This window comes from Psittacula echo (assembly GCF_963264785.1).
Source record: "Psittacula echo genome assembly, chromosome: 3".
Taxonomy (NCBI): Eukaryota; Metazoa; Chordata; class Aves; order Psittaciformes; family Psittacidae; genus Psittacula; species Psittacula echo.
Window position 1 is genome coordinate 72,361,619 of NC_137736.1, and position 13,352 is coordinate 72,374,970.

General features: G+C 37.4%; 1 protein-coding gene across 8 annotated transcripts in view; it reads left to right on the forward strand.

Annotated features, from left to right (window-relative positions):
* The window catches only part of DOCK9 (dedicator of cytokinesis 9), a gene marked incomplete at its 5' end in the record, with an annotated part of 118,490 nt that overhangs the window by 20,224 nt on the left and 84,914 nt on the right, over positions 1-13,352 (forward strand). Inside the window, one exon of one of the 8 annotated variants that reach the window (XM_080613973.1) lies at positions 7,324-7,434. The exons of the other annotated variants lie outside the window; for them this stretch is intronic. Coding sequence (XP_080470099.1) covers positions 7,324-7,434 — 111 coding nt within the window. Of the gene's footprint in view, positions 1-7,323; positions 7,435-13,352 lie in introns of those variants that run through there. 8 annotated transcript variants of the gene reach the window in all.

Here is a 13,352-nt window from a genome sequence, read left to right on the forward strand (position 1 = left end):
CTGTCGACTTGACAGCAATGTCATCATTAGGTGTTACTGAGGTGTTGTGTGACTGCTCTGTGCTGCTCATGAGTCATTTGGTTTATTAATAAACTGTGAAACTGTGACATCTTTAAGACGGTGCATGCAGGAAAATTGACTAATGACAGCAGTGAGCTATGTCAGTCTGGAAATAACTTCACAGGAGATACTCAAGTTCCAAATATTTTGATTTTAGAATAATAAATTTTATGAGTATGATTAAAAAAATGCTTCTTTTTGATATGATGTGTTGAAAATAAACCTTTAAACATTCATTTATTTAAAGCCCTTTTATTAAGGCCTGTTCTTGCTGTCTGAATTAACAAATTAATATCAACTTGTTTGTCTACTAAACTTTTCTACTTTAAATAAAGTACGAATATATAAAAGAGAGACTTCTAAGGAAGTAATTCTGCTGAGTAAGTGGAAGTTATTTTGGCTTTTTTTTTAACGGGCTTAAACAGCTTATGCAGCAATTCTCTCATGGGGTGCAGATAATTTGTATGGCTTAGTCTGTTATTTCACTCATAACTTGCTTCAACTTGTAACTGTATTGCAAGTGGCTTTTATTCATCAGCAACTGGATCATTAGGCCTCATTAAGCCTCTTAATAAAGAAGAAAGAGACATGTATGAGAACAGCATCTAACTGTTGCATAGTTTTTCATGGGTCAATGGAATGAGAGCAATTCTTTTATCTCCTTTCATCTTACTGCTTTGGTTGAATGAAAACTTGGTGTCCTACGTGCTGGCTTGTAGTTTTGGCTAAATCTCCTGATGGTTTCTTATAGACTTTTTTTTTTTTTTTGACCTTTCATTAGACTCCTTTGGGAAGAATGCTCAAATGTCCCATCTCTGGTTTCCCTCTGCCTTCTCAGCAGGGGAAAAGGCAGCAGAAATTGACCAAATGTGTATTTCCTTTAGCAAATGTACTTCTTGGAAAGATTCATGGGAGAGGAATATTAGACATAGGTTGGCAGACGCTCATTGCACTGGCATGCAAATGGTGAGATAAACCACCGTATCTTCAGGGGAAAATATATTTAAGACTGAGGATAAAATCTGGGGGTAGTTGGTCAAATCAACAGGCATAAGACATTGCTCATCCTTGACAATATAGGTTGGATCAGCACAGAAAGATATATAACCCCTAAAGTATGGCGTTAGGTTGCATGCAGATAGAAAACATGTTCCCTTTGAATGTAGCAGGAAATCTTGGGGAAGCTTAGATACCCAGCTTTGAAAGCAAACAGCACAACCTCAAATAACCAAAAAACCCCCTCCAACAACCAAACAACCCCCTCCCCAAAAAACTGGAAAACCTCACGTGATCTTGAGGAATGAGAAGAAGACATCTGTGGTGGAGAAGCTGCATGGGTGGTGCTTTCAAGACTGAACACACAGAAAGGGGGTTAACTTCTCTTCCTGATTAACACTTACTTCCACCTGCTTTAGGAACAGCCCGAAATACTCATCTGAATCATCTACAGGTTCAGGTATTCTATTCTGTCATGAAATGAAATGCAGTTAAAGTAAAGCTGGGACCCAGCTTATAACTCTTGGAATGTTCTTGTTTCTTAGAACTCTATATTGTGAAGTTCAAGACAGGTTTCTGTTCTAGTTTAGAGGCAAACTAAGATGTGCTTTTACTTCAGTTTAAGGACAGAGGTGAATTAACAGTCTTCTCAAGGAACAAATTTCTCCCAGAAAAAGTCTTCTAAGATTGATGTTACTCAGTGGGAAGACTCCTGCCTCAGGCTTGCTTGGTGCAGAACTGCTTCAGTTTGAGATATCTTCAGATTTGGGGTTTCGACTTGTTTTTTTGTATTTCGGTTGATGCTTGCACTCTCCTGTTAGCTTCTGATAATTGTGAGGTATTGTCCAGGTAGGAAAAAAGCCATCTTTACTCTAGTACTGTTCTCACAGTCTGTCAGTTTGCTTGTATGTGTCTTTTCTATACGGAGATATGTCAGAACAATAATTAAATCCTTGAGCAAAAGCATGGGTTTAATCTTGAAGTCTTTAATCCTGACTAAATTACACTGATTTGGTGGGGTTTTTTTTCTTCTTTTTCTGTCTTTCCCCTGGGACCATAAGGAAGTCAGGTTTTCTCTGATAACAGAAAGATGTCTGCTAAGATGGTATGAAATTAATCAGTCACCAGCTAGTCAAGCAAGTGCAGCTTAAGTTAATACTTCATAAATAACAGTATACAAAAGTATGACATGGACAAGACTTAAGTTAATCTGTATTTTGCTTAGCTCTGCTGTGATTTAAAACTTATTTTAGCTTGTATTTGTCAAGACCAAGAGTGTCCAAACTAAGGTACTGCATCTTATCTGACAGATAGCAATGTCCTAGCTATTCCAAAGCATGCTTAATTCTTGCTTTACCATGGAAAGTCAGTGCTGCCATGGAAATGGGAGCTACCAGCTGGCTGAGCCTTTCTCTTGAACTTGTGAATATGTTCTTTCAGGGTAAGCACATATCTGTTGGTCACTTAGGAAACTCCGCAGTATTAGGATATATACCTGCAATGCTGGATCTTCCATTGACATGTGAAATGTTTTATGCCTTTAACACAGCTGCAAGGCAGGCTGCCAAGTGTAGGAAGGCAGTGCTGGCGCCAGAGTATCTTTTACTAATACAGAAGAGAGCAAGACATATTGGTTTTTAATGGTGCTTGTCAGTCTACTAAAGTGGGCCTGAATTTTCATATGAAGTATTGCCTTAAAACCCCAGCCCAAACCAAAAACCAACCAAAAACCCCACTCCACAAACCCCAAACAAAAGAAAGCATCAAAACCCCTCCAGTCATCCATCCTTCTAATTTTTGAAAGTTGTTTGTTAAATGCAGTGAGTTGCCAGGGAATTTAAAGAGCCACAAAGGAGTACAGGTGTAGAGTTTTAGTAAATTATGATGTCAAATCCTTCTGTTTTCATATATACAGGAATTGCGAACCTACAGCAAGATTATTCCTTCCTCCCTTCCTACCCCCATTTGCTACAGGTTAAGCAACAGTTCTTTTGCTAGAACAGCTAAGAGAGACAAATTTGATGGCTGTAATTGCAGCTGGTAGATTTAGTGAATGCTTATATCGGCCATTCAATGGGGTTTAGTGATATTGGTGCAGATTGTAAGTGGGACTTGGAGCAAAAGAAGTGCCATTAAACCAAACTGCTCAGTTTTTTGCTTGTTTGTATGGCGGAGCTGGTTACTTATCCTTTTTTCCATCAGAGTTCAGAGGAAATTCTCATATGCTGCCTGTTCCTTTGCTATCGCTTACTCTTCATTATGTAGTATTGTCTATTTGAAGCAAGCTTTTGGAGTGAAAAGTGATTTGAAGGATAAGAGAGTGTATGTTGGGCACTTGTCTTTTGGGCAGCAAATTTGCTAAATGAATCACTGAGGCATGCTGGGAATACTGAGACCTTTTCTACCTATGTAATTTTGTAATTACAAAGGTTAATTTCTTAAGGGTACATAGTGCAAGGAGAGAGACAACTATTTGGCTATTGAAAGTAATATGAAAAGTACTGCTGTTAAAAGTACCATGGGCAGTCCTTCAAGCCACTGTAAAAAGATGAAATGCATTGTTTCCATAGTGACACAAGTTATTTTGCAGACAGGTCCCTATTTAGCTAGTAATTTCCTGCAATTTTGGGATCCATGTTGGAAATGCAGTCAAATAACTTTTGTACAGGGGCCTTCGTTTTGTATGTGCATTGTTATCCTGTTGATCTTTATTCAGGTAACTGCCTGATTTGATACAGCAAATTGTATCTTTTTTTTTTTTTTCTTTAATTAAAGTTAAATGGTTTAAAACTCCAGGTCATGTAACAAGATGGTGAATTTTCAGCCTGTGTTAAGGCTGTGTTTTTTCTTCTTTTACTTTTTGAATCACAATGCATTATTGGCAAAAACTTTAAATATACCTCTTTGTTAAAGTAACTTACCTCTTTTGTGTGATGCCTGGGTAAGCAGTATCGCATGTTTCTTTGTTGGTTTCAATTCACAAATAAAAAAAGTATTGTTTTGTGAATTAAATTATTGAGATAATCACTAAGTTCTCAGCAGAAAATAAGTGTTGGAAATGCAAATCGATTTAGCAATTCAGGTCTATTTCACGCAGGATGTAGCTCCAGAAGTACAGCTTCACACTTTTGCTGCTGTTAAATAAAAGCACCTGCTCTAAAGGTGTATGTGTGTTAATGAAATGCAAGCCACAAATTACATTAACCATTCAGTAGGAAGAAATAACTTCTGTGTCTTTAAACTGATGTTATAAAAACGTTGGCTTTCTTTTTGTTTCTCATCATGTTTTGCGAAGAATAGGGAGAATGATGGAGAAAGAAAATCACATTTCTACTGAATTAAAGTAATCCAGATGCATTCAAGAGAAGTACCTGACCAGGATAAAACAATGTTGCAGCTTGAAAAGTCGAATTCTTTGTTAAATTAACCAGAGAAATACTATTTAAAGTCTTTATTAGTGTGAGTGTTTGTAAGTGCCTAATAAGGTTGTGCTTTTCTGGCTGCAGTTTAGTATAATTGCAGCCCATCTCAATGAAAGAAATTCCTGTTTGGCAGCTGCATCCTCAAGTAATGATACAATTTAGTCTAAACTATTCTGAACTTCCTTTTTCTGCAAACAAAGGGGGCTGGTGCAAAATAAAAGTAAAGTGTAACTAAATGTTCTTGAACTATTGTCTACCTTGATTTACACAGGAAGATCTGGTTTTGTAAATTTGACTATACTCCTAGTTTCCTTGTTAACTCTTCATAAAACTTTATAGAGTATGGTTATCTATATTGTCTATATATTAAAAAGACTGCTTAAAAAGTAAATGCACTGAACTTATTTTCCTAGAGAAAAAGACTGAAACTTAGTAAATCATTATTTTCTTCTCTGATAGTTAATTTTGTTATTTCTTTCAGTCCACTTGTAAGGCGTACGCTTGCATTGTGGATGGGGTAGGCAAACTCTTGATCAGATTCAATGTCACGATTGCAGTAAGTTGAAATAACTGTCTTATGCAGGCATGAGAGCAGAGAGAAGGGGGAGAGAAAGGGATATTAACATCTTATGTTAGGTCTGAAAGGTAATAAACCTGTGCCTGAAGTTATCCCTTTTTAAAAATACTAGCAACCAAAGAAGGGTATTTGTGCTTCTCCACAACTTGATCTGCTTTCTGCAGATTAAGGTGACTTTCTGTTCTATTATAGAATAGATAAAAATTCATGTCAAGTTAAATTTAGGATGTCATATATATTGAAGTGAGATAATTAACTGTCCAAAGAAATGGAGCAGAGTGGAGAATTGAACGAAGGTGGTGGCTTAGTTTTTGCAGCTGTCTGCTTGCTGTAGTGGACAGGGAGCCTAAAATAGGGATGTGCTTCTTTGGGGAGCTGAATTTTCTGTCAGATGTATTTTTACTTGGTAAATACAGCCACTGAGGTTTGTACGCTTTGAGGTTGCAACTCATCAGTGTAAAAAAGAAACAAAGAAAACCAAAATACCCCTCTCAAAGCCTGGAAGAAACTGCTTATCATAGTTCACTTTTTTAGGAGGAATTTAGCATACAGCCAGATGTTAAAACTACTGCATGGGGGAGCTAGGTTAGTCAAACCTTCAAAATTGTCAAAATGTCAGCTAGATTGCATGCAAAATTGCTTTGTGCAACACTGAAGAATTGTACAGAAATGATCCTGTTCTCATGAGACCCCACCTGCAGTACTGCATTCAGCTCTGGGATCCCAACGCAAGACAGACATGGGCCTGTTGGAATGAGTCCAGAGGGGTTCACAAAGGTGCTCAGAGGGCTGGAGCACCTCTCCTATGAAGACAGGCTGAGAGAGTTGGGCCTGTTCAGCCTAGAGAAGAGAAGGATCAAGGGAGACCTCAGGGCAGCCTTTCAATACCTTAAGGGGCCCTACAGGAGATCTGGAAAGGAACCTTTTACAAGGGCATGTAGTGACAGGACAAGGGAGAATGGCTTTAAGCTCAAAGAGCAGAGATTTTGATGAGACATTAGGAAAACATTCTTCACTCTAAGGGTGTTGGGACACTGGCACAGGCTGTCCAGAGAAGTTGTAGCTGCCATGGGGCTCAGGGCAACCTGGTCTAGGGGAAGATGTCCCCCCTAGTTGCAGGGGGTTTGAAACTGGATAATCTTTGACGTCACTTCCAACCCAAACCATTCCATGATTCTATAAAAAATTGCTGCCTCTTATTTTGCAGTGTGCGCATGCTGAACAGCGTCTGTAAGTAATGCTATAGTGCGAGAGTAGATTGGATTGTGGAAGCAAACTTGAAGCATGACTTGAGTTTATAAAGACAGGAGTGGAAGATCTTAACCACCAAGCACTGTGTAGTTTTGAATCAAAATGTGTGAAGATTTTGTTGCATTGTCTTCTCAGGGTTTGTTTTTTGGCTTTTTAAGAGGGTGATTAGTGATGGACAATTACAATGCTATAGGGTTCTGAGGAGGGAGGAGTGAGCTGATAATAGTCAGCATTAATAATGTGCAAGGCAGGAGTGAACTAACTGGCTCTAGCAAGGAAAAAGGCTGAGGGAGACTGGTAGTTTACTTGAGAGTTAAGTGCTTAGAAGTTGAAGGTATAAAGAGTTGGGGGGGGGTTATTTTTGAATTAGTACGTTTGTAGAGTGTATAAGAATTTTACTATGAAGATAATTTTTTGTTAAAGTAAACTTTTACTATGAATTTAGCACTAAGATTAAAAAGAGTGTCCCTACCCTACCCCATAAAAGAGCAATATACGTGTTTGGTGCATTGATCCTTGCGAATGTACTTGGTTAGTGGCTGATTGTTGATAGTACCTGAATAAGTGATATTAATGTTAAAAAAAGTAATGCTTAGGTCTTTATACTGCTAAAGAGGCCACATGTCAATAAGTGGCTATTTTTTACAATAAAAATGTTTCAAAATATGGAAGCCTTGATTTTCTAAATGCTGTGCAAGACTATTGACTATTTTATATGGTCATTTTAAAATGCATCTTCTCATTTGCATTTGACTCATAACCTTAAGGCATTAAAATGGATCCACCTTTTTTTTTTTTCCAGAGGAGTACAACATGCTTAGGGGCTGGCCTTTGTCTGTCATGCATTCCCAACCATGACTGATTTAGCAAACTGCAGCTGAGAAGTTAGACTAGTTTGTACTTTCTGCTGCTTGTGCCAGGGAAAAGGCTATTGTTTTCACTGGAGCACTGGGATGTTCATTACTTTGATTCCAAAAAGCATACGGGTTTGCTGCTGCTTGTATTTTCAGTCAAAGAATGCAGGCAAGAACAAACAGAAATCCTAAGAAAGAGCGTGTTGTAGATTCTCTGCAGTGCAAAGATGCAGGTCCTTCTGAAGTGGAAGCGGAGAGTCCGGTGGTAGTGCTGGTAAGAATTGTTTAAACAAGGTATCTCTTCTCTTTGGTAATTCCAGTTCTGTCTCCCAGTGGAAAACTGCTTTATCTGGCACTAGTGAGAAGTTTCAGCACTTGTGAAGGTGGTGTGTGATTGAGATTTAGGTTTGATTCTTTGTGTGTTGTCTGCCTTTTAAATTAAGTTTTGCTGTTCTGTTTTACCAAATCCTTGGTTCTCTCTGGGAGTGACTTTGGAATTTGGTTTTCGTAAGAGCTGCTTTTTAGTGTCTGTTCTATCTAGCATAGTTGTACTGCTTGTTGAAGCTAGCATGAAAACTATTTGTGCTGTAAAATACATTCTAGCACCTCTATTTTTTAAATTGCCAGCATATCTCTCAATTAAAATATATTTGAACTCGCTAAAGACTGTGTGTGTAACAGTTAAATTTTACTTTAATGTTCTAAGAACTGTCTAAATAATTCAAGTGTACTTCTGTTAAAGGATCTATTTTTCAATGCCTTCAATGCACATTATTTAGGTATTTAAAGTAGCTTCCAGTGAGGGAAAAGGGAATATTTCTGTATGTGGGGGAAGTAATCAAATAAGAACTTTTTTGGGTTTGTTTTTGTTATTGCTACACACTTAGTTCTGTTGGAATTTTAATAGTACAGCGAGAGAACATAATAAGCAAGCTGTAATGAATCCACCAACTCTCTCAGGCTAGGACAATAAACTCTTTTCAAATAACAGAGGAGGATTGTTAAACTAATAACTTTTATATCAGTAGAAGGACGTACTTTGATAGTTCTTACTAGAACTCCAGTTTTACTTAGTAATATCTCATATTGAATTGCTTCATTAAAGGATGACTGTCTCCTCTTTATTCCTCTGGCTGTGGTTGAAGTTAGTGGGAGCTGGGATCCTCAAATTATGCTTCCCCCCCTTTATTACAGCTTCATGTTATGCATTTAAGAATCAAACCGTTCTGTCTATATTGAGTAATACACATCTGTAACTTTATGGGAATTGTTACTGATTATAACTGAAAGTTTACATTTGTGTTAGTAAAACAGATTTTCTTTTCCTTTACACTGTTTTCTTTAGTTCTGTTCTATTCAGAGCAGTTGTTAGTAAAATGTGTTTTGTTTTTTTTTTGTATGGGTGTGTTCTGATTTCTGGTCCAGATTTTCATCAGTACAATATGAGCTAATCTTATGTGTGCTTTCCTGCCTTTGGAATGTTTAACTTTATTTAGAACTGTTTTTATTCCCCCATGAATACTCGGAGAGGATATTAGTGTTTCTGCAGATACTTAGAGTACTGTGGTTGATCAGCAAGCAATGTACTTAAATAAGAACAAACCCAGCTGTAAAACATTACTATGTTTAACTATAACCATTTATAAAGTACATCCTTATAATTTTCCAGGTGCTACTCCATTTTATGTTCACAGATTAATATACTCCCAGTATTTGCCCTCCCTTTTTTTCATTTTCAGATGAAGAGGGTGTGTTAAAAGGTCAATATTTGAAGGGAAGAACATATAGGTTGTACGTAGGTCACATTAAAAAAAATGTCTTCATTGTCATTTCAGTTGCTATTTTGGTCTTAATCTGTTACATATATAGATAAGCATATATATGGCATATAATTATAGACTGTATAATATCCCTTATTGCTTCTGCTTTTGTCTGGTTTATTGAGGAAAAATAGATGAAGGACACTTTCCATCAAGTGTACTGCTAGGCACAAAGGAAAAAGTAGGGTGCTATGTTCCATTTAACACTGACATTTGGGTCCATTTGGATTTCATTTGGTGGTGATGTTGTGGTAGATTTCTACTGCCACAGTGAAAATAGATATTTTCTCATTGGTATAGGGTGCAGTGAGGTGATAAGTAAGACTGATAGCGTTGCTAGTTGGTGTAACAAATGCAAACAGCAGAAATTCTTGAAACCTTATAATTGCATTAGATAGGAATCCTCAAAAGCAATTGTAACAGGAGGCTTCTTGCTTACTCTAGTAACACTTTTCATCAGGTATTGCCTAAAACATTCTTTTGGGTGTGGATGTATCCCTTTCGTAAGGGTGTGATTTACCTAGCACTCAAGTCTTTTGAGTTTTCTTTATGGAGTTGAGAAAGAATCAGCTGTGAGGACTTGAAGGAAGCAACAGGGTTTTGTGATATTAATTTAATTCTTTTAAATGTAGTTCACAGTCTGCTTAGAGTGTTGAGGGAACTGAGTATTTGTAACTGTAAGCACCCCATGTGATACTAGAACAGCGTCATTTGATGGAGCAATGTGCCCGAGTTAACTTTTCCTGGAGAGGTGGGTAGGTTCACAAGAGGAGTCATCTGCTGTTTTCAGTGCCAGTGTGTATTACGTGTGCTCTCTTGTTTTCCTGCGATTTGAATTAGATGTGTCATAACTTTGCTTTTGAGGTTAACAAGAAAGGAGAGCCCATGGAAGAAGCATTTGGATTTTCCACATGATGCCTCAAAACCTTACTTGGGATAAAATACTGTTGTGCTAGCTGTTGTAGAAGTTACCAAATCAGTACGCATGCTGTCTAGTTGCATTTTGATGGTCAGAAGTAGTACCTCCTTAGCAAATCAGTTGTTTCTGGGAGGCTGGAACTTCTGGAGGCCAACTTTCTGCTTGGACACACACTGGCAGTGTAAAATGTAAGACAGCTGAGCTGCTCTTCTGTTGCTCAAGTCTGATTCTAGCGTTAGAAGCTTCTGTGCTGATAAGAGGACTTTATAGGACACAGCATGCTACTTTGGTAAAACAAATCACAGAGGAGGCTTGAAATTAAACAAGGGCAACTGTATCCATATTAACAACCTGAGGTTTACCTTTTTTATACTAGTAGTACAGAAGGTCTTATCAAAATGTTTAAGCTCTGAACAGTGTTCTTGTGTTGAAATGGACCTTCACCATCAACAAAATACTTCTTATAAATAAAAGCACAATGCTTTGTAATTTAGACTACGTTCACTGAGTTTTGGAAACCTCCATTATCTTCTGTCACAGCCCCTGAAGGCTTAGGTGAACAATAGAACAACGGTTTTCAGGCTTTCGGGTTAAACTGGAAGGGGAAAAAAAAGTTAATTACTGTTTTCTGAAAAAAACCAATGAAACAGTGTGCAAAAAAGCCTGTGTAACTGTCTGCTCCTGGTACGGTTTGCTCTGTGTCTGTAGCCCCAGCAAGCGCTTCTGGTCGATTTCTGTAAGCATGAGAACAGGTGACTTAATGCATTTCATTCTTTCACATCCTAGTGACTTAAAAGTTTTGAGGTTGTCAGTGAAAGCATATTGTTGCTAAATGTATGCATTAACCATACCTAAGAAAGGGAATAATGAGTATTGTAATATTTAAGAACAAGCCCTAGGGTAGATATAATATTTTGAATGGATTTTTAAGTTGATTAAAAAAATAACCCAACCTGGGCAGTTTATTTTAAGTTTATTGTGATTGTCGAATAATAAGATACGAGGAGTTGTTACCCATGTTTAGATTAAATAGTCATATTATTTGTCTAAAGTGGGTTGCCTCATGCCAATGTTGAGAAATACATAATACCATCTCAATTTATATGCTGTCTTGCCTGCTAGTGCTTGAAGCTCCATTCTTTTTATGGGCACTTGTTAATTTGCAGGTGCATGTACCTTTTCATGAGGTAAATGATGTTCTGTAACACAAGGCTAACAATACCCAGTGTGCTTAACCTGACTGTCCTCTGTTTTGTGAGTAGGCAGTAGGAAGATAACATTTATCTTAATTTAAACATACAAGAAAAAATGGACTGTATTATCTTTTTCTGTAATATATAATGTAGACAGTCATTAAACTCCTGACTGAAAATTCCTTTTATCTGATGGTTTTTGACACTGCTTTTCCAAATATATAAACTATGTTCCGGCAGATTAAAATGGTTGATTGTGAGTCTCATGATTGCTGTTTTGAAATGCTTCTTATTTCCGCAAGTTTCCATACCTGTAACACACCGGCAAAACCCAAAGTGATGCAGCAGCTACTTTAATGTTTTATCTTCCTATAAATATGGCATTGGCCAGCTCGAGTGCTGGACCCCATGAAGCCCTATGCTCTTAGCATTTTCTTAGATTATGGAAATAAAAATGTTGTTGTTTGCACATTAATAGGAAAACTTGAGCCTTGTTTTAAAGATGGACTTTTAGTGCCTCTACACTTGATCTTACAGTTTTGACTGGGCTGAGTTTTATCTGTATCAGCTGGTCCATAAATCATATTCAATAACACCGTGCCTACCCAGCGCCTTCTCTTTTATATTACATTAAATAATAGACCGGAAAAATCTTTTTTTTTTCTGAAGAAGAGCTTGAGAGAAATCTGCTTCCTTGTGCTGTTGTGGGTTTGGCCAACTGCCAGTATCAGTGTGCTGTTTATTGTTTTCTTTCTTCATATCTGATTCAAACTGATAAAACATCCTGTTCCTTTTGAATCTGACATGTGACTTAAGAAAGAAATGACTAATGCTTTGGAGAAACCTGAGGAGGCAAATCCATCATGAATTTTTACTGAAATGGTATTTCTGCAAATCAGGTACTTTACTGATTAAATAGGAAGATGGTGTTGTTTTCTGGTACCACTAGCTACCTCTGTGTTCTGTTGACCTAGAGGAGAGGTGTATATAAAGGACTTCAGCCCCAGAGAGGTTTTGATTCTTTAAAAGCTTCAAACAAAGGAGGATTCTGTTTTAATCTGTGTTTACAGTGTGTAAGCAACATATAAGCAAAGCACATTTCTGTTAAGATTCTGTTTTACCAAGTTTATGTTTGTGACTTTAGGATAGAGTTACAATTTTGTGACTGTAGGATAGAGTGAGTTAAATGGTTCACCCACTTCAGCTACAGATGGGTGCATAAAGTAAACTTACACCAATGTCCATCAGAAAAGGCCTAAGTTTTTGGCTTTGTGATAAGGCATGTTCATGAACAAGAGGAGAAGATGTAGCAGCAGCTGTGGTTCAGGTGCTAAGCTCTCAAAATGTGCTGGTGTACAATATACAGCGACCTGAAGAGCCGTTCTCCATCTCCTCTGAGGAGAGAGATGGCAAGCTCAGCATAAGCATTTTTCAGTGTGGCTCCTAGCTGTATTGGTCTGTGCTGAGCATGTCCAGTGTGATTGTAAATAGTAGGCATTTTTGTTGACAAAGCTACATTTCATTCATCGTTTTTTGGTAGATTTGTTTTCCAGATTTTGCTCTTTTGGCCTTTTCAGCTGTTATGCTCTGTTATGTTCTTGCATCTTTCTTAACACTAAAGCTGGTGTGTAATAGATATGAAGGAATCTCAAGTAACTTTTGAATAGCCTGTGAACTAAGCTTGAGAACTTTGGTAATTTTCTCTAACTAAAGCTTTCTAATTCCTTGAAAAAACAGGTATGTTTGATTGACTTTTGGATTAAGAAAATGTTTCCTGTAATGTTTCTCATTAATACTATTAATATACTGATGATTGATAGCAGTTACTGCTAGATATAAAGATATTTCTTCTGTGTAGTACAGCTGGAACATGAAAGGTTATTAACGTAAGTTGTGCAAAGATACATATAAATCAGATATTCTCTGATTACCTGTAATGATGGCATAATTTGGCCTTGGTGCTGCTATTATGTTTAATATATCTTTCTTGGAAATCAGTATCATTGATCTTAAGAAAATATCAATTGGAAAGTCTCTTGTAATTGCCACGTGTGAAAACAGGAAAAGGTAATTTCATGTCTGATTCTGTGATGCTCAATTTTAGCTGCAGGAAGTGCAAGCTAGATCGTAACTTCAGTTCTGCATTAGTTTGCACTCTCGAGGCAGTGCTGCCTGATTGAGAGCTCTTTGTAGATGTGCTTTGCCAGCTGACCACTTAACAGAATGCTTGGCAGGGTGAAGGTTTTTCTCTGCCTGATTG